This window comes from Schistocerca nitens, chromosome 7 (genome assembly GCF_023898315.1).
Source record: "Schistocerca nitens isolate TAMUIC-IGC-003100 chromosome 7, iqSchNite1.1, whole genome shotgun sequence".
NCBI classification, from domain to species: domain Eukaryota; kingdom Metazoa; phylum Arthropoda; class Insecta; order Orthoptera; family Acrididae; genus Schistocerca; species Schistocerca nitens.
In genome coordinates this window covers 44,332,483-44,353,117 of record NC_064620.1, presented here as the reverse complement: position 1 = coordinate 44,353,117, position 20,635 = coordinate 44,332,483, and the positions used below count along the sequence as shown (strand labels likewise).

Sequence of the window (20,635 nt, the reverse complement as noted above, 5' to 3'; positions counted from 1 at the left end):
CAGTTGTAACGTGATAAATGTAAAAAAATAGACATAAGAAGCAACAGCTACAGAATACAGTGTATTTTGTAAGTGTAAATATAACAATAGTATTAAGTCTGACATTTGCAAAAGCCATCATTACAATAGCGCCATGCAAAGAAAATGTAAATAAATAAAATAAATAAATAAACCTTGCCACTACTGAGCATTAGCTTTCCTAACACCTGCAACCTCCTTCCTGATCACCATCACCAACTGTATCTTCAACCACAATTACTTCTCCTCTGAAGGCATAGCCTATAAACAAATCTGTGGTACAGCAATGAGCATCTGCATGGCACCATCCTATGCCAACCTATTCACTGGCCATCTAGAGGAATTTTTCCTAGCCAGAAAGGAATAACCTATCCCATAAAAGAACTGTTAATTAAACATTCCACTATGATGTGTGCAACTGCTGTGAAGAGCATTTTCATTCCTCTCTATGTATTTAACACTTTCTCACAGCATCTGACTCTCACGAAATGACATGTGGCACTTTTGGTGGCCAAAATTCTGCCTATTCTTAGTTGATTTCAGTAACTTGTTTTCCACATGACACTGACTGAATTTGTCCATATTGTGGCAACAACTAGCAATAAACATAAGAATTTAATGTAAATCTCTGTAAGAATTTATGTCAGATCACTATTGTTGTTCAAAGAATTAGTGCCTCTGTTTCAAACACATTAGGACCAGTTTAACATTAACAGTATTCCAAAACAAGAACTGAAGATTAGTGTTGAATATATAATCAGTTTTCAAGGTATTAGAGACGGAGCTCCAATATTTGTATTTAAAAACTAATTTCAAAATAACTCAAAGTGATAAGTATTATTGTTTAGTGTGAAATAAACAAACATTATGCCACTGAATTGCTTGAACAGCAAAGCCTGGTGACAAAAACTTAACAAATATTTAAACAACAACTACTGCCTCATCTTCTCTGTTTGTGATTTCTGTTTGATTCCAAAATCTAGCTCAGTAATGTACCACTGAAAAACTTTTTAAGAAACCTGTTAATAACTATGGTACAACTATTCCAATACTTTAGCCTAATAAACTACTCCATTAACAATTTTCATTGAAATCCTGTGACTACCCAAAGTGTGAAATAACAAATCTCAAGTAACTGCTTTCAGTTAAAGCAAGGAATCAATTACATTATGTTCATAGATATATGTAAGTCTTATTAATCAATTAATGAAAATTTTGTTATTACCTTAAATCCAAAACCAATGGAATCTATGGACACTACATACTTTCTAGCATAGTTCTGTAATGTTGCAGTAAGGAAGGCTTGTGGGAAGAAAAAGCCAGAAATCCAAAAACAAGCAGGTATACCAGAATCAATCCAATCTTGAAGAAACTTGATCCTGGCAATCAAGTCCTGCACCCAAGCACCTGCAATTTAATGAAATTTCAATTTTTTCTTGTAAATGGTAAAATGTATATCAGATTGCCTTAGAAAACAGATTCCTGTCCTGCTACTGAGATAATACATTATACATGAGAGAGGGCACACAATAATACAACAGAACATGCTTTTACAAAATTACTTAAGTTTCATAAGTTATTGAGTTTCCCAACAGCAAACTGGTATATACAAGGGCATCTCAAAAAGGAATGCCTCCAATTTTTTAATGTGAAAACTCTTGAAGTTTTATAAATAAAACAAACATTATTAGCATTATACATCTATGTATTTATTTCCCAAGATAGTCATCCTGGTGACACACACATTTCTCCCAACGAGTGGTCAGTTTTGTTTTATTGAAAATATTTCAGGATGTTTCACATAAAACATTTGAAGGCATTTCAGTACACCCTCATAGTGTCCCGATTGACTAAAATGGGATTTCAGACTTGTATTGCTCTAAATACAGGCTTTGGAGATAGGCTGTAAATTGAAAAGCAAAAAGCGACTCCAAAAAAATCTGTGTATTGTCTTTTGTAGCATTATATACCAGTCTTTATTTTCTACTTGAATTGACTGTCTATATAATCTGTTCTGGTGTGTGGTTTAATGAAGGAAGCTTAGGATCTATGTTCCATCAGCGACAACTCCATTTGAGACAGAGGATTGTTTAACAAGTTTTTTAGATTAAAACTCTCACATAAAACTTCTGTCTGATATTAAAATGTCATATACTAATCTGAAAGGGTTTGTAATCATGGGAAGTAATATCAGAATACATTAAGTAATAAAAGTAAGCACTAATAGTAACCTACAAGACTAAAGTATCACTGCATACAGGACTAAAGAAAGAATATAAACCCCTAACTTTCAATGAGAGTGACATCAAATAAGATATCAAATTATACGGTATGTCTATCAATCTATCAGTGTTTTGATATGTCAGACATAAAGGATTGATGTAGTGGCTATGTTGGTGACACTGTAATAAAATGAAGGACATGAAGGAGCTGTGAGAGAAATAGTGTTAAATATTGTTGTTAATGACTGTTTAGCAAGGATAGTTATAGAAAAAATAATGTACAGGGCCAACAAGAACTCCACCAATAAAATTTCAGAGTTGGTAGTATGGATTAAAAAATGGTTCAAATGGCTCTGAGCACTATGGGACTTAACATCTGTGGTCATCAGTCCCCTAGAACTTAGAACTAATTAAACCTAACTACCCTAAGGACATCACACACATCCATGCCCGAGGCAGGATTCGAACCTGCGACCGTAGCAGTCGCGCGGTTCCGGACTGAGCGCCTAGAACTGCTAGACCACCGCGGCCGGCTATGGATTAAAACAAGGAAAAAATCACCCCAGGATGATGATTACCTGTGAAATACATTTCTTCTACTGCAAGATCTTTGTTTTCCATATTTTGGGAGGAGAAAGTATAGACCAAAACAAGAAAAATTGTCTAGTAAACATTGGCTATAAAATGCATACCTTAAGAGATTTAAGAAGTATGAGTATTTGTGCAGTGGAAGAGGTGTGCTTCATGGTAATGAAAATGAACAAGTGCTCATAGCTCTTGAGATACGCATTTCGAACCAATGTTTACTACACTTTTTTTCCTTGTTTTGGTTCATACTACCACCACTAAAAAAGTTCACTGGTGGAGTTCTAGTTTACACTGTACATTACTTTTTATACATCTGCCCTTGTTAAACAGTCACTCGAAACAATACTCAACAGTGTCACCAACACGGCCACTACATCAATCCATCATATTTGACATACAGAAACAATGATAGACTGAAGACAGACATGCCTGGCCTGTACATGGATGGAATACTGATCTCTGAAGATATAGGCCAAGAATGATGGAAAAGAGGGGGGGGGGGGGGGGGGTACTGAATCATAATTATTTGGCAAGCTAACAATAGCAATGTACTGCCATATCTAAAACTCAGAATGATGGTCATCAGCTAGAATCCATGAAAATATTTACAACCTGCAACTCTAGAAAGCAATAGCCTTGAAGGTATTTGTAATGCAAAATACTATAATCAGACGTTGGGACATTGCTGTTCCCTTCATAAGAGAGGAATATGTGACTGCAAAATGTAGCTCTGCTGAACAGTGTGTCATCACCTTTGTAAGTCAACTGATAAATGTGATAGCACATAGGATCAGCCAAATTCTTAGATAAACTTTTAATTCACAATAGGAAAAAAAAGTCTGTCCTGCTATTTACAATTTTCTTATGAGACCAACTGTGATATTAGATTCAAGAAGCTATCAGAGAAAGGTGGTTGTGTTATTGAGGTCTTCAGGCCAAAGACTTGTTTGATGCAGCTCTCCATGCTACTCTATCTATACTGTGCAAGCCTCTTCATCTCCCAGTATTTTTATTTTTAATTACGCCTTAAGTTGCATAGGACCAAACTGAAGAGCAAATCACCAAGGTCATGGAATGTGTCAGTAAGTGAAATTACAACATAAAAGTAATAACAGATACAAATAAAATGTTTATGAACCCAAAAAAAGTCAATCCATACGTTTAAGTAAATGCAATCAACAATACAACAGAAATCATCTTAATTTTTCAAGGCACTCATTGACAAGATAGGAGTGAGCCATGAGGAAACTCAACAGTTTACTATCTGTCTGAACACCTAGGAATTTGAACTGTTCAATTTCACTAATTTATCATTCAGTGAATTTAAAACACCAGGTTGTCTTGAATTGTGTGTTAGAAACTGTAAAAACTGAGTCTTACTGTGATTTGATGTTAGTTTATTTTCTACAAGCCACGAACTTAGGTCATGAACTGCACTATTTGAAACCGAGCCAATGTTGCACACAACACCCCTCACTACCAAGCTAGTGTCATCAGCAAACAAAAATATTTTTGAATTACCTGTAATATTAGAGAGCATTTCATTTATATAAATAAGAACACTGATCCCTTGGACACCCCCCATTTGACTGTACCCCATTCAGACCCCACATCACAGCTATTCTCAACATTGTGAATGATTGTCTGTTGCAAGTAAGAGGAGAACCAATTGTAAGCTACTCCCCATATTCCCTGATGGTCCAACTTCTGGAGCAATATTTTGTGATCAACACAATCAAACACCTTAGTAAAATAAAAAAAAATATGCCTAGTGTTCAAAACCTTTTGTTTAACCCAGCCAGTAGCTCACAGAGAAAAGAGAATATAGCATTTTCAATTGTTAAATGACCTCTAAAGTCGAACTGTACCTACTGCAACCTACATCCCTCTGAATCTGCTTACTGTATTCGTCTCTTGGTCTCCCTCCACAATTTTTGCCACCCCACACTTTCATCCAGTGCCAAATTGGTGATCCCCTGATGCCTCAGAATGTGTCCGTCCACCAACTGATCCCTTCTTTTAGTCAGGATTACCATAAATTTCTCTTCTCCCATATGTCATCTACCCATCTAATTTTCAGCATTCTTCTGTAGCACCACATTTCAAAAGCTTCTGTTTTCTTCTTTCTCTTCTTGTCTAAGCTGTTTATCATCCATGTTTCACTTCCATACATAGCTACACTCCATACAAATGCCTTCAGCAAGGACATCCTCACACTTAAATCTATATTCGATGTTAACAAATTTCTCTTCTTCAGAAACGCTTTTCTTGCCATTGTCAATCAACATTTTATATCCTCCCTACTTCAACCATCATGTTATTTTGCTTCCCAAACAGCAAAACACATTTACTACTTTAAGTGTCTCATTTCCTAATCTAATCCCTTCAGCATCACTTGATTTAATTCGACTACATTTCATTATCCTCTTTTTGCTTTAGTTGATGTTCATCTTATATCCTCCTTTCAAGATACTGTCCATTCCGTTCAACTGCTCTTCCAAGTCCTTTGCTGTCTCTGACAGAATTACAATGTCATTGGCAAATGTCAAAGTTTTTATTTCTTCTCCCTGGATTTTAATTCCTACTCCAAGTTTTTCTTTTGTTTCCTTTACTGCTTGCTCAATATACAGATTGAATAACGTCGGAGATAGGCTACAACCCTGTGTCACTCCCTTCTCAACCATTGCTTTCCTTTTGTGCCTCTCAACTCTTATAACAGCCATCTGGTTTCTGTATAAATTGCAAATAGCCTTTTGCTCCCTGTGTTTTACCGCTGCCTCCTTCAGAATTTGAAATAGAGTATTACTCAGCACTGTCAAAAGCTTTCTCTAAGTCTACAAATGCTATAAATTTAGGTTTGCCTTTCCTTAACCCATGTTGTAAGAGAAGTTGTAGGGTAAGTATTGCCTCCAGAATCCAAACTGATCTTCCCCAAGGTCAGCTACTACCACTTTTTCCATTCTTCTGAACAGAATTCATGTTAGTATTGTGCAGCCATGACTTATTAAACCAATAGTTCAGTAATTTTCACACCTGTCAGCCTGCTTTCTTTGGAATTGGAATTATTATATACTTCTTGAAGTCTGAGGGTATTTTACCTGTGTCACCAGATGGAAGTGTTTTGTCATGGCTGACTCTCCCAAGGCTATCTATCAGTAGCTCTAACGGATTGTGTCTGTTCGCGGGGCCTTGTTTCAACATAAGTCTTTCAGTGCTTTATCAAATCTTCACACAGTATCATGTCTCCCTTCTCATCTTCCTCTACATCCTCATCCATTTCCATTACAATGCCCACAAGTACATCTCCCTTGTATAGCCCATCCATCTACTCCTTCTATCTTTGTTTTCCCTTCTTTGCTTAGGACTGGTTTTCCATCTGAGGTCTTGACATTCATACATGTGGTTCTCTTTTCACCCAAAGTCTTTAATTTTCCTGTAAGCAGTACCTATCTTACACCCTAGTTATATATGCCCTTACATTCTTACATTTGTCCTCTAGTCATTCCTGCTTAGCCATTTTGCACTTCCTGTTGATCTCATTTTACAAACATTTGTATTCCCTTTTGCCTGCTTCATTTATTGCATTTTTATATTCCCTCCTTTCCTCAATTAAATTCAACATCTGTGTTATCCGAGGATTTCTTCAAGCCCTTGTGTTTTTACCTACTCGATTCTCTGCTGCCTTCACTATTTCATCTCTCAAAGCTACCCATTCTTCTTCTGTTGTATTCCTTTCCTGTGTTCTTGTCAGTCATTCTATAATGCTACCTTGGAAACTCTCTACAACCTCTGGTTCTTTCAGTTTATCCATATCCCATCTCCTTAAATTCCTGCCTTTTTGCAGTTTCTTCAGTTTTAATCTGTAGTTCATAGCCAATACATTGTGGTCAGAGTCCATATCTGCCCCTGGAAATGTCTTACAATCTACAATTTGATTCCTAAATCTCTGCCTAACCATTATTTAATCAATCTGAAACCTTCTAGTGTCTCACATGTCTCTTCCAGTTATACAACCTTCTCTCATGATTTTTAAACCAAGTGTTCGCTTTGATTAAATTATGCTCTGTGCAAAATTCTACCAGGCAGCTTCTTCTTTCATTCCTTTCCCTCAGTCCTTATTCTACCTACTACATTTCCTTCTCTTCCTTTTCCTACCATTAAATTCCAGTTCCCAATGACTATTAAATTTTTGACTCCCTTAACCATTCGAATAATTTCTTCTATGTGGTCATACACTTCCTCAATCTCCTCCTCACCTGCAGAGATATTTGGCATATAAACTTGTACTACTTTGGTGGGCGTGGGCTTTGTGTCTATTTTGGCTACAATAACGCATTCACTATGCTGTTCATAGTAACTTATCCGGATTCCTATTTTTTTTAATTCATTATTAAACCTACTCCTGCATATTTGTGTTTGATTTTGTATTTATAACCCTGCATGCACTTGACCAGAAGTCCTGTTCCTTCTACCACCAAACTTAATTTTAACTTTAAGCTATTCATTTCCCTTTTAAAATTTTCTAACTAGCTACCCAATTAAGGGATCTGACATTTCACACTCTGATTCGTATAACGCCAATTTCATTTCTCCTGATCACAACATCCTCCTGCACAGTTCCACTCGGAGATCCGAATGTGGGACTATTTTACTTCTGCAATATTTTACACACTTAGCAGCATGGAATGTGCATGTTATCCTCTATGACATGCTGACTTCTGAAGAATGTTTTAAAAAGGTAACATATCTTTGAATGTAAAATTTTGATTGCTTTCTAGGGGGGGGGTCTGGAAAACATAATATTACTACAAAAAATTTTACAGGCACATCACAAGGAAGGACAACATACACAAGTAGCTGAGACAAAATAATAAGGGTCCCAACATAAAATGAGCTCTGCATACTACAAACTTACAGTCTGCAGCATTATACAGTTGAATAAGATAAAAGTCGTTTGAAGTAGACCTGTTTACAGTTTGGAGACTGAGTGCCATAAGAAAATTAATTGGAAATTTGGTACATGAGTGATTATTTGCAAACAAACAGCAAGCAAACTCTGCAGGGTCATAAAGGATTAACAACTGAATCTTTATTCATCTTTGGTATTGTTAGAAGTTTCAACCAGTTGATAAGGTGCTATATTATAATCAAATTCTCACTACAATAAAAATTAGTGTACAGTAGGTAAAGCAATCAGAAATCACAATACCTAGAGGCTTGAGGGAGGGATAAGCCTTGCTGGACCACATAGAAGGTACTATATTTGTATAGAGACTGTAGGCCATATTTTCTAGTGCTTCAGACATCACAACAAGGCCTTTCAGAGCTCGAAGCAGTTCTTGTAGACTTGAATGGATTACTTTCAGCAGACGATTAAATCGAATGACTTCCTGCACTAATACTGTGTTTAGCGATTCCTCATACAGCACTGGATACCTGCAAAATAATAGGCAATGTAAGTATAATCTGAAAACTAAACACAATTTAATTTTTTTTGTTTTTTTGTTATGTAATACAGGATTTTTTAAAATAAAGTTCAATATTCTTACAAGAGGAAGTTCTGGTCAAAAATACAAAGAAGTCCTTTAAACCTATGCCCGGAAACAGATGCTTCTTGAGATATGGGACCATTCTGTCATACACTAGCCATCTGTCTGTTAACACTAAAGCAGCTGCTCAATGGGGTTACCACTCATTCTTATAATCCTTGAACCCTCATTCTCAAAGAATTACGAACTTGTCTGAACATCCCTGGCAGCCTTCAGATTGAATCACATGGATAGGAAACACAATTCTGTAACATTTGCATGTTCCTGAAGGGTGCAGAATAAACCAATGTCTTTAAATGTGCTCATAACCATAAATCAAAGATATTATGGTTAGGTGACTGGAGAGCCTATACTAATGCACCTCCTTAACTAATCTGTTACTCTTTAAATGACTGTGTTAGGTGCAGTCATATGAGACACAAAAAAAGTGTTTTGCCACCCTGTGCATACACCACACCTGTTTCTTCCAGCACAGGCAGTGTTACATGATTATTGTGATCCTATCCCACTACATGTGAATCCCACTTCATTCATAAATAAAGTAAAAGCTGTGCATGGCATTTGCAGGGCTGGGCCCCTCGACATTCAGCCACCATACTTCACAGTAAGCTTAGGGGGTCAGGAACAGCCCCTGCCTCATCTCAGAGGTTGTTTGTAAATAGTCATGGTTCTGTGTACAGTCAAGCTACCAGCAGACACCACAGCATCCAGAGACAGCAGCCTTTTCATTACGTGATATGTAAGTCACAGCACACAGTGCTGAGGCCATGGGTCCTACTTACATCTGCACAGTCACATTTCCACATGACTCCATGGATGTATCCTTCCATAGTTATCTACTTAGGTTGGCGACCCACATTTTGAAAGATAGTAACGCTCTGGGCTTGAACAGACCCACATCCACTTGAAGTCTCTGCTATGAGTTCTGCAATGGACCCCGCCATGCCTGACACTTCAGCTGCTGCCAAGGTTTGTGCTGCACCTGTTGTGAGCCACATTCACCACTACAGTCCCACTAGTGGCTACTGAGGGGACTGCATTACGCAGTTTACCTATGAGCTCATTGCCCCATGGGGTCAAGGCATTAAGGCACTTCGCCGCTCATCTGTGGATTGCCTACAAGCTCTCAGACTCATAGGACTGTGTTGTTATTAATCTTCCCTGCTCCTCAAGACAATGCTGCTCTCAAGTTTTATAGACATCATACTCAGAAGTTGTATTTAGTATGGTTCTTGTAATAAACAGTTGTTACTGTACACTGTGTGTGTCTGTTCAGCAGGTCTCACTCTTCAGTAAGAGGATACTGCAATGGTGATGAGTCTGTTTCTCACATGTGTTAACAATGTTTTTTAATGTCATCTTCTCTCCTTTCATCCGCCATAATCTTCAATGGCAGTGAGGCAAAAGGTTTTGTGTTTCTGTATTCTTTAAGTGTGTTTTAGTGTTTCTCACCATATGTTAGTTCATTTTGCTGAGGCAGGGCATTTTGTTTTTGAAGTTAGTTCGAGTGGTTTTCAACTGGCTTGATTATTGCTTGTGCACTAGTTTGTTCTGTGGGGCAGCATCTTCTTGCTTCTTATTTTGTTATAGTCTGCATGCAGTGGTGTTCATCACATTCCATGCATGCATCAGTGTTCATTGCATTCTGTGATTTTCTCAGTCTACGCATGTTCAACAAGTTTCTTAGTACTTGTTGTCTTTCTGCATAGTTTGTTCAAGTGTTGTACATGAGTGAATTCTCTAAACTGATGCTTTTGGTCTGCACTGATTTCAATGGCTATTTTTGTACTCAATAATTCAATAATTTGTTGGCAGTGTATTTTCATGTAAGGTTTCTGGTTTATTGTGCCAGTACTATCATTTGATTGAAGTCCTTCAGTTACAGCGTCAGCTGATTCAGATACTGCTTCAGAGCATAACAGGTCAACAGCTGCTTGAAGTCTCTGCTATGAGTTCCATTAGTTCTCAAGCTGTGCAAACATCATTTCACAAGTTTAGGGACTAATTACAGAGACAAACACAAACAAAAAGAAATGAGTAATGACATCAACAACCAATTCCACTGAGTACTGGCAGCTCTCAATACTAGTAAAAAGACCCATATCTCAGTAAGTATTAATTTCTGGAAAAAAGTTTCAGAATAAAATGTCTCCATGTGTATCCTTCCCACCAACTCCACAGAGAGGGAAAATTTTGAGCTTAAAAGCAGTACACCGAAGAAGCTAGACATGAAATCATCTTATCACAAGGATCCATCCATGTCTTATGGCGAGGATTTTATGTTGTTGTTGTTGTTGTTGTGGTCTTCAGTCCTGAGACTGGTTTGATGCAGCTCTCCATGCTACTCTATCCTGTGCAAGCTTCTTCATCTCCCAGTACCTACTGCAACCTACATCCTTCTGAATCTGCTTAGTGTATTCATCTCTTGGTCTCCCCCTACGATTTTTACCCTCCACGATGCCCTCCAATACTAAATTGGTGATCCCTTGAGGATTTTATGACAGATTTAAAAATATGTTTGAATGAATCATCAGCTCCTTTTGCCCCTCCCTCAATTTCTTCAACTTGACTACCAGACTGTAGACTGTGAGGGAGAAACTCAAATGTTAAAATAGTTCTCATCTTTCAGTCACATATGAATGGATATTAAAACTGTGTGTACAGGGCACTTATATGTGCATATGCCTTCGAGATACACATTTTAAGGCTATATACAACATAATCTTGATCTGCAATGATATAATCTTCATATAAAGGACAAACTTAGTGTCAAGGAGGCAAAGGACTGTGTGGCTATTCTTGCCAATTGGACAGCCATATAGCAAGTAGTGTACTTTCATTCTGGGTGAGGGATAAATTGCAGTGTACCAAAGGTGTACTTAGGGGAAAGTGTTTTCACTTTCTTCTTCTTATCAGCTGTAGCAATGAGTACCCCACAACATAAAAAGAAAAACATAAAAATATAAAATAAAATAGCAAATATAATTTAAAAATAAATACATAAAACAGGGTATCTGTATTAGAATGAATGTCATTACTAGTTGTAGGCATGTAATTCCATCTACATCTACATCCATACTTCAAAAACCAGAGGGTCAAAGCCAGATATGACAAGCACACATAAAGCAGAGACCCCATATAAAAACCAATTTAAGACATACAATGTGAGGTTTTCATGCCCAAGATGACTGTCTCAGACACCAGTCTATGTACATCATTATCTCATGACTAACTGGACAGAGATAAATATAAATGACAAGATATTGTCTGTGTGTAGAATAGTGTTTTTATGTTTTGTGCTCTAATGTAAAGTTAGAGAGCAAAAATGGTAGAAGATACATAATACAAAAGTATCAAAATGATACTCAAACTTTACTGCCTCATTACATGATGCAATTTTTTTTCTGGCTTAATAATTCTGCTCTGGACCCTAAAGATCCTATTTTCCAAAAGTGTGGTACAATGTCAGCCACCCTCCACATTTAAGTTTCCTTCAAACACCTCACACCCTAAGATTCTGGAACAAATAAATCTCAAGAATATTGGACGGTAGTTTTGTTGATCACTTCTGCTACCCTTCTTGTGGACTGGTGTGACCTGTGGTTTCTTCCAGCTACAGGGCTTGGTTTTTGATTGAGGGATGTATGATAGATTATAGGTAAAAGAGTGGATAACTCAGCCGCAAATTCAGTATAGAATCTGACAGAGATTTCATTGAGTCCTGGGGCTATGTTTACTTCTAACAATATCAGCTGTTTCTCAATTCCACTGACACTAATACCTATTCCAATTAGCTTTTCTGAGGTACAAGGGTTAAAATGGGGTAACTCTACTGTGTTGTCCTTTGTGAAGGAACATTTGAAAATGGAGTTAAGCATTTCTGCTTTTGCTTTGCTATACTCAATTTCAGTTCCTGTCTCATCCATAAGTGACTAACCTTGGTGCAACTAACAGCCTTCAAATGTGAACATAATTTCTTTAGGTTTGTAAGATCATTTGACAGTATCCTGCTACGGCAGTCACTGGACGCTTCACGTATTATCCTCTGTACAGCCAAATGTGTTTCTTTACAGTAACTGCCTCTCATAAGGGATCCCTCCCATCATGAACCGTTTGACTAGGTTTGTATCTACCCAGTGCTTTATCACTCATTCTTTAAAACTTGAGCCATAGTTCCTGTACATCCTTCTGGCCTGAGCTAAGAGTATCAAGTTCCTCATTGAGAAATGAAAGTACTGCTTCCTTAAGCCTTTCTACTTGTTTCAGATGCCTCTTGTACTTTGGTAATCATTGTTGCTACAACTGCCTTATGGTAACTGATATCAGTTTTTATGTGGGCATTCTCACAGTGATTAAGTCTATTTGTTACTGTTGGATCCAATACATTTACATCATGAGTGGGCTTCTGAACAATCTGTTCTAGCAACTTCTCAGAAAATGCATTTAGTAATGTTTGACAGGATGTTTTGTCATGCCCACCACTGACAAAAAACTTTCAAACATCCTAGTTGATTGATGGATGACTTAAATCTCTTTTGAGGAGTATAGTATGATTGTGTAACTTACATACTACTGAACTTAGGTTTTCCCTAAATATTTCAGTTATATCTGGATGTACATCTAGTGCTCGGCAGAAGGATCTAATTATAAGTAATTGCCCAGCCTTGAGCCTGAGTTTTGGCCAGACAATCTCATACACAGTTTCAGTTTCTAAGTAGGTGGATTTGAGTTTCTTGTCTGCTGTGACAAATACAACACCTTCATTTCCCATTAGTCAATCTTTTTTATACAAGCTTCAGTTTTCAACAAAAATCTCATTGCTATCAATTTTGAGTTTTACCGTTTTCTGTACCTTGTATTGTGTGCCCTCCACTCCTTTTTAAAATACGTCTCAAAGTCTGACACACTGTTCCAAATGCTTCAGTAGTTAATCACTATGAGTTTATACTCTTACCTGTAGTGTCATTTCCTTATACTGCACATCCAGGTCCCCTACAGACTGACTGGAGTGTCCCTAATCTACGAAACCCTTGTGTGCGACCCACATATGGGTAGTAATCTCTGATGTTTAGTGTACAACTGTACTATTTAGGGGGATTGTACAGCTCTCAGACCTATGACAGAAGTCCACGAACTCACAGCCTAGCTTGTCACAGAATCTTCAAAGTCTCTGGTTCAGTCCTTCCACTCAACTCAGAACCATAGGGCCACAATCAGTTCTGTGGACATTGCTGTAGGTTGTCAGTTTTTGTTGTAACCTTGTGAGCCGGGTTGGCACACTCAACCTTGTCTGGCAGCTGCTGAAATAACTAAAGCATGACCTCAGAGCCCAGACAACAGGAATTGTTTGTCCCACTTGTAGGGGGTCCGTAGGCCCTTACTATAAGTTTGCACTCGGCACAGGTCGACAGGGCAAACAATCGATAGTGTCGGGTTGCGAGAGCGAGTGTGAGTTGAGTCAGTTCCCTGGTTGCGGGCCGTGCCGTGTGGAGGCCTGTCGATGTGATGCAAGGCTGTACCGACAAAGGGAGTGGCCATCGCCGCGGTTTAACCCCTTTGTGTTAGAATAATACGGGAAAGTGAAAAAGTATAATTACGAGAGTGATCAGTGATATTTTTGTGACGATATTTATTTGGTTTCGCGTCTACCGCGCTGGCATCATTTGGATTGCAGTGTTGAATTGCAGTGTTGGATTACAGTGATTAAATTTGCGTGTGACAATGATGAATAACGAAGAAGCCTGTGCTGAGATTAGCCGTAGTTAAACATGTATGACGAAGGCAGTGGCTGTCCCCTTTTTCTTATGTTTTTGAGACGAATATAGGTCTTGATTAGTGAAGCTGTGTTGTTGTTCTTCTTGCCACCAGACATTTCATTATTACAGCATTTGGGAAGGACAAAATGGAATGTAACAACTCCGCAGTAGTCCATTCCGATTGCCAGCCCCATTAGGTACACGGTCACATTAATTAATTATTATTTGGGCTGCTATCAGATCCCGATCAAGCGGGATACCATAAAATGGGAGTGTTACACCCTTGGCTTACCGTGAAAGGACAAGTGCAATTTTCAGACGAATCGTAAAGAACAATAGGTAATTTTATCTTGCTTAACGTGAGAAAATATTTTTCAATGTTGGATCGGGACAGAGCATAAACTTTAAAATCACGACAAGAAACAGTGCGTTTTGAACAATACGAAGTAGTAATATCTTACGATTGTGACTAAACTTTTTCCTTGCCATATTAGATAAGAATAATAGTGTCAATAAACTGTGTTATAATGTGCAAATGCGTAAATCCGCGCGAAAAACTGTGAAAAGTGGACACTAAAGAAAGACACGTGTGAACATTACTATAGCAAAACGAACTAAGAATTCGTCACTAAAGCTTTTACAGAAGTGTTTAATAGTAGTATTTTGACTGAAATTGCTTTTTGAATAGTGAAAATTGGACAGCTTCATGTGGACCCATAAACTGTTATGCAGACGACAATTTATTGTGGCGACGCAATTGTTGAGTGACGTCACGCAGACCCGTGTAGCAGTTGCGCCAAAGAGCTTCGATCTGCGAGGTGATTTCACACGTCATCCCAAATACCTGTGCAAGGAGTAGTTCAAGCACAGACGCACTACACCGACCGTCTTCAGCGCGACTTCGAGACACCGAGCGCCGACCCGGCATCTAGCGGCCGAACTACAAACTACGCCCGCCTGCAGCGCCACAGAGCGGCCGACGGAGAACTACGACGACTCGCCCCAGATCTTCAGCGTGACTTCACGCAGCTCCAGCGGTAGTACAGCGCCACGCCCACTTCAAACGTCAAAACATCGCGACTCGTGGTAACGTCAGTTGGTGAGTGAAGACGACTGGTTGACATAACATTAAATTGCAGTGTACTGTTTTCGCGGTAAATAAACAATGGTAAACGTAATTTCACATTAGGAAAAGTGCCCAATTACAGTAATTTCTGAAAAGTTTGCGAAACATACTCTGAAATATAGCATACTTATTTATGCATACTGCGCTGTCTAAATGGTAATTATACAGATATGGTCATTGTTTTTGGGAATTTTACATTTATAGATTTTATGAGTGGTGTGATTTATCTTGTTTGGAACATTTTACATAAGCTGTGTATGCGAGAATTGATATTTGAAGTTATTAGGTTTTGAGAGTCATTATGTTCAGTACTTACGCATATTGTATCAATTTGGGATTAACTGAAAATACTGCAGGTGCTGTTTGATTAGTTTCATGGTAATTAGGAGTGTTTTGGGTTACTAGAGGTTATTTTGTGTTACTTGCCTGTGCATTAAAAATAAACCAAACATGTCTACTGAAGATAAGCAGGTTTATGAGGCAGTAGTTGAAAGGAAAGGGATAGGACAAGAAGACAGAGATGATTCGGGAATCAGTGATTATGGATTGTCATTAGGAAGCCCATCAGCACATTCAACTAGTTATCCCGAAACACCGGGACAAACGACGAGAGCTAGGCCAGTTTCAGAGGATGCCGATAGGTGGTCGATGTTGGTAGACTTGATAAAGAAGACTAACGAATCATTAGAGAAGGGTTTACAAGAAAATAACGCATCATTAGAGAAAAGTTTACAAGAAAACAACGCATCACTAAAGGAAGATTTCCGAAAATCATTAGAGAAGGATTTACAAGAAACAAGAGAATAACTAAAGGTTTTACAAGAAAATAATGCATCATTAGAGAAAGGTTTACAAGAAACTAGAGAAGAGGGAAGAATAGCCCAAGAATCATTAGAGAGAGGTTTACAAGAGATCAAAACATCGCAAATGAAGATGGAATGTAATCTGAAGAAGGAAATGCAAGAGTTACAAGAACGACTGAAGATGGACATCGACGAGAGAGAGAGAGGAAGTTACAGAAGAGCATAGACCAAGTCCAGGGAGACGTGGAGAAGATGGAAGGAAAGTTAACAACAAAGATAGAAGACGATATTGAAGAAACGAAAGCCGAATTGGGAGAAAGAATCAAAGAAGTGGAGACAAATTGCAATCATCGAATTGCTGAGGTGACGCAGATGCAGAAACAATGCAATGATGCGGTTAAGGGGATAGGAGATCGGCAAAACCAACTAGCTGTCAATCTGAGAAATGCTATAGCCGTGCAACGAGAAGAGGATAACAAGAGGATTGCAATGGAGGTCAGACAATTACAACAGGGAGTGCAGCAATTGGAGAGCAAGACAGAAGAAATTGATAAACGAATTAGCAATGCCACTTTAACCGTTGGGGAAGGTAGAGTCGTTACCTTGATGAGCAGTGATAATCGGTACGTCCAAAATAATACAGGGCAAAAATTTAGACCGAAAGGAGGGTTGCACCCAATGATATTTATGAAATGGTTAAAAGGAGTTTTCCCAGCACATCTTAAAGACTCAGACAAAATCCAATTTGCAATAGATAGAATGGAAGGTGAGGCCTTCACTTGGGGAGTCAGGAAGAAGGAAGGGACTACTAGTTATGATCAGTTTGAAGAGGAATTCTTGAAGAAATACTGGTCCAAAAGTCATCAGTGTGCAGCAATTGAGGACCTACTCCACCGCAAGTCACTTAGTACATGGAGAGGAACGTTGAGAGAGTTTGCCGAACATTTGTGGGAATTGAACGAGAGCTTGGAACAACCCCTGAGTGATGACGTAATGATATCTGCGATAAAAAGAAGATTGAATCAGAGAATGCAAGAAACAGTATCCGGGAGCCTAATTAAAGATAGGGAGGCCTTGATGGAAATACTGGAACAGTTGGAATCTGTTCGATCACAGGAACACAGTCAAGCTAGTGATCAAAACCGAGGGGGAAGTAATGACCCAAGGAATCATTTTAATCATTCGTCCGATTATAGAGGAAGAGGTGGAGGAACCGGAAAACTGAATGACACTCCAGGTGAGGTCCGGTCAAGAGTGAGAGCTACAAGGACCCGAATAAACCTACTAAGATGTATTTAGGACATTTAGTTGTTAAACGGACATATGAAAAAGGAAGATGTTTATTTACATTGTGTTTTCTGATGTATTATAATTAGAATTGCATATTTCATATCGACGATTATCTGAGAATGGGTATAAAACCTGTAACAACTAATTTATAGTATAATAATTCATATGTCATGTGTTTAAGTAATAATTTTTGATTGTATGTTGTGTGTTTCATTCAATATTGGACTATAGAGGACTATTGCTGCTTGATAAAAAAATTGTAATTTAGATAATGCCATGTTTATGAGATGTAATAACCTTTTGTAGAAATTATTGTGGAGGCAGCCCACTACCGGAGTCGAGGGATTATTTGGTGAATTGTAATTTCATTAATTATTTACATTATGTGTTTTGTTCAGATGTAGTAATGTCTAATTCCCTTGCCGATTCTTTCACGCCAGAGGCTCCAAAGAAGTTTTCGAGGGCGGGGATGTAAGGGGTCTGTAGGCCCTTACTATAAGTTTGCACTCGGCACAGGTCGACAGGGCAAACAATCGATAGTGTCGGGTTGCGAGAGCGAGTGTAGAGTTGAAGTCAGTTCCGGGTTGCGGGCCGAGCCGTGCGGAGGCCGGTTGCTGTGATAAAAGGCTTACCGACAAAGGGAGTGGCCATCGCCGTGGTTTATCCCCTTTGTGTTAGAATAATACGGGAAAGTGAAAGAGTATAATTACGAGAGTGATCAGTGATATTTCTGTGCCGATATTTGTGGTTTCACATCTACCGCACCGGCATCATTTGGATTGCAGTGTTGGATTGCAGTGATTGCATTTAGCGTGTGACGATTATGAATAACAAAGAAGCCTGTGCTGAGATTAGCCGTAATTAAACATGTATGACGAAGGCAGTGGCTGTCTCCTTTTTCTTGTGTTTTTGAGACGAATATAGGTCTTGATTAGTGAAGCTGTGTTGTTGTTCTTCTTGCCACCAGACATTTCATTATTACAGCATTTGGGAAGGACAAAATGGAATGTAACAACTCCGCAGTAGTCCATTCCGATTGCCAGCCCCATTAGGTACACGGTCACATTAATTAATTATTATTTGGGCTGCTATCAGATCCCGATACCATAAAATGGGAGTGTTACACACTGCACACAACATTCTGCAGTTAGCTGCACCCTTTTCCCTCAGCCACTGCCAGAGCAGCCTCTTCAACATTTTGAATGAGGCTCTAGGCATGCACATTAGGTACACCTGATTTTCCTTCCCATTCCTTGCTGGCAATTCTGTAAAGGGTGCCATTATTTTGCAAATGTCTGAAGTACTGATGATTAATAGGCCATTGCCATTTTGTGTTTACTTCCTCGTGGCACCATATAGTTAGCTGGTTGGTTGCTAGTTTGATTGGTTGGTTGGTGGTTGAAGGACTAAACTGTGAGGTTATCAGTCCCTTTTTGACACAGCAGGTTTTAAAACAGGTGAAGTGAGCCTCCCTGGCTTAGGTTCTGTTTCGGCAGAAGATGGCACAACAAATGTGTTGAATTGGGGGATGGATATAATACCCAGAGTTATCCCTGGTTCCGTCTCCCCTATACAGGGTGCCTATCCTACCACAGACACAACACTTATGGGCAAGTGGACAATTAGTGACAGATCCTGTATGTCCTATAGAGTACAGTGTGCCTACTGTAAGCCCACAGTCAACTATCTGTCCCACTGATGATGTGATTTTGTCTCTTAGGTTCACTCACTGTGACTGGTTAGTGGTATGCTTTGCTTCAAACAAAAGCACACTATTACCTGCCCATACTTGTCCAACTAGACTCTAAGAGCTGTAACTGACAAAACAGGAAACTAATGAACTGATACCGACATATTACAAACTATTTGATAACTGTCCATACATGATTAAAACTTATTACGTGATACAAAGAAACTGTATTATGTCAAATAATAATTATGCAAACCACAGTGGTAGCACCGGTTCCCATTAGATCACCAAAGTTAAGTGCTGTCAGGCTTGGCTAGCACTTGGATGGGTAACCATCCGTGTTTATCAAGCGCAGTTGGCAAATGAGGGGCACTTAGGCCTTGTGAGCCCAATAGAAGAGCTACTTGAGTGAGAAGTGGCTGTTCAGGTCAGGAAAACTGACAACAACCAGAAGAGTGGTGTGCTGACAACATGCCCCTCCATATCTACAAGCAATGATGCCTACTGTCTAAGGATGACAGGGTGGTCAGTCAGTACCTCTGGGTCTCCTGAAGCCTGACTCACAAAATGTGATACATTGTTAGGTAATGCTTGTTTAGTTATATTTCGATGAAAACAAACACTTCTAGTAAAAATCAAATTTAATTATGAATAAAACTTGGTAAAATAATTTTCAATGTATGTTCGCAAATGTTTTGGCTTAACAACAGAAGAAAATTTCATAAAATACCACAATTAAACTAAAAACAACAAATTATGACAAAAAGGGTTTGATTTTAAAAGATTGACATGTCATTATTAATAAACAGAAAGCTAGAATGTAATGCCAAATGAAAAAACCATGTAAAATTAATGTTAAGTAACAGAGTTTTAATAAATTTTGTAACAATGGTAAGTACTGATTTGATTTTTTTGTTTGTGCATTTCACATAGGCAGAATTTAGTGAATTAAAAATATGTGTCCAGACTGGTTTGGAAAATCAGAAAGCTAGGAGGATAAAAAACTGAGTAAAACTAATAGTTGTGTGGCACTCCAGCATGTAGTGATAGTGTGTGTTAGACAACACACGGCTACAGAGTACACAAAATACTTTATTTTATAGAAACTCTATGTATACAAGGATACATGACATAACACACCTCAGTCACAGAATGAAATTAACTGCTGTCATGAACCGAGAGAGATAAGACTGGGAGTCACAGCATTTGAGGGGGATGCGGGGAAGATGTATCCCCCTGTATGTGTGCTTCGGGTGGGTCTGCGAGGAGCTTGCTGTCTGGAGGGGGAGGACAAGTACTGGAGATGGCCAGGTGGCCATCATCGGTGAAATGTGTGTGCAGAGTTGACATTATTAGGTAAGGTGAGAACTACCTATAAATGATGTACCAGGGACTCAGGTGAGACCATGCAATCATGTGAGGCTAAGATCCTCTCGGTGAAAGCAGCAGATGTGGAATAGTGTCTGGAAAGGAAGGGACGAAGTCAAAGGAGTGGGAGGGCTGGGAGTAGGGGGGCAAGCCACCGTGATGGTAGAGCCTGTATCAGGGGGCTCGTGGATGAGATACCAGGCAGGTTTCAATTGCTGATAGAGA

General features: G+C 38.8%; 1 protein-coding gene across 1 annotated transcript in view; it reads right to left on the bottom strand.

The window, feature by feature from the left end:
* Window positions 1–1,213: 1,213 nt before the first annotated feature.
* The window catches only part of LOC126195465 (dynein axonemal heavy chain 1-like), a 963,710-nt gene continuing 944,288 nt past the window's right edge, over window positions 1,214–20,635 (bottom strand). Inside the window, exons 62-63 of the mRNA XM_049934091.1 lie at window positions 8,038–8,264; window positions 1,214–1,425 (exon numbers count right to left, since the gene is read on the bottom strand). Coding sequence (XP_049790048.1) covers window positions 1,214–1,425; window positions 8,038–8,264 — 439 coding nt within the window. The remainder of the gene's footprint in view (window positions 1,426–8,037; window positions 8,265–20,635) is intronic.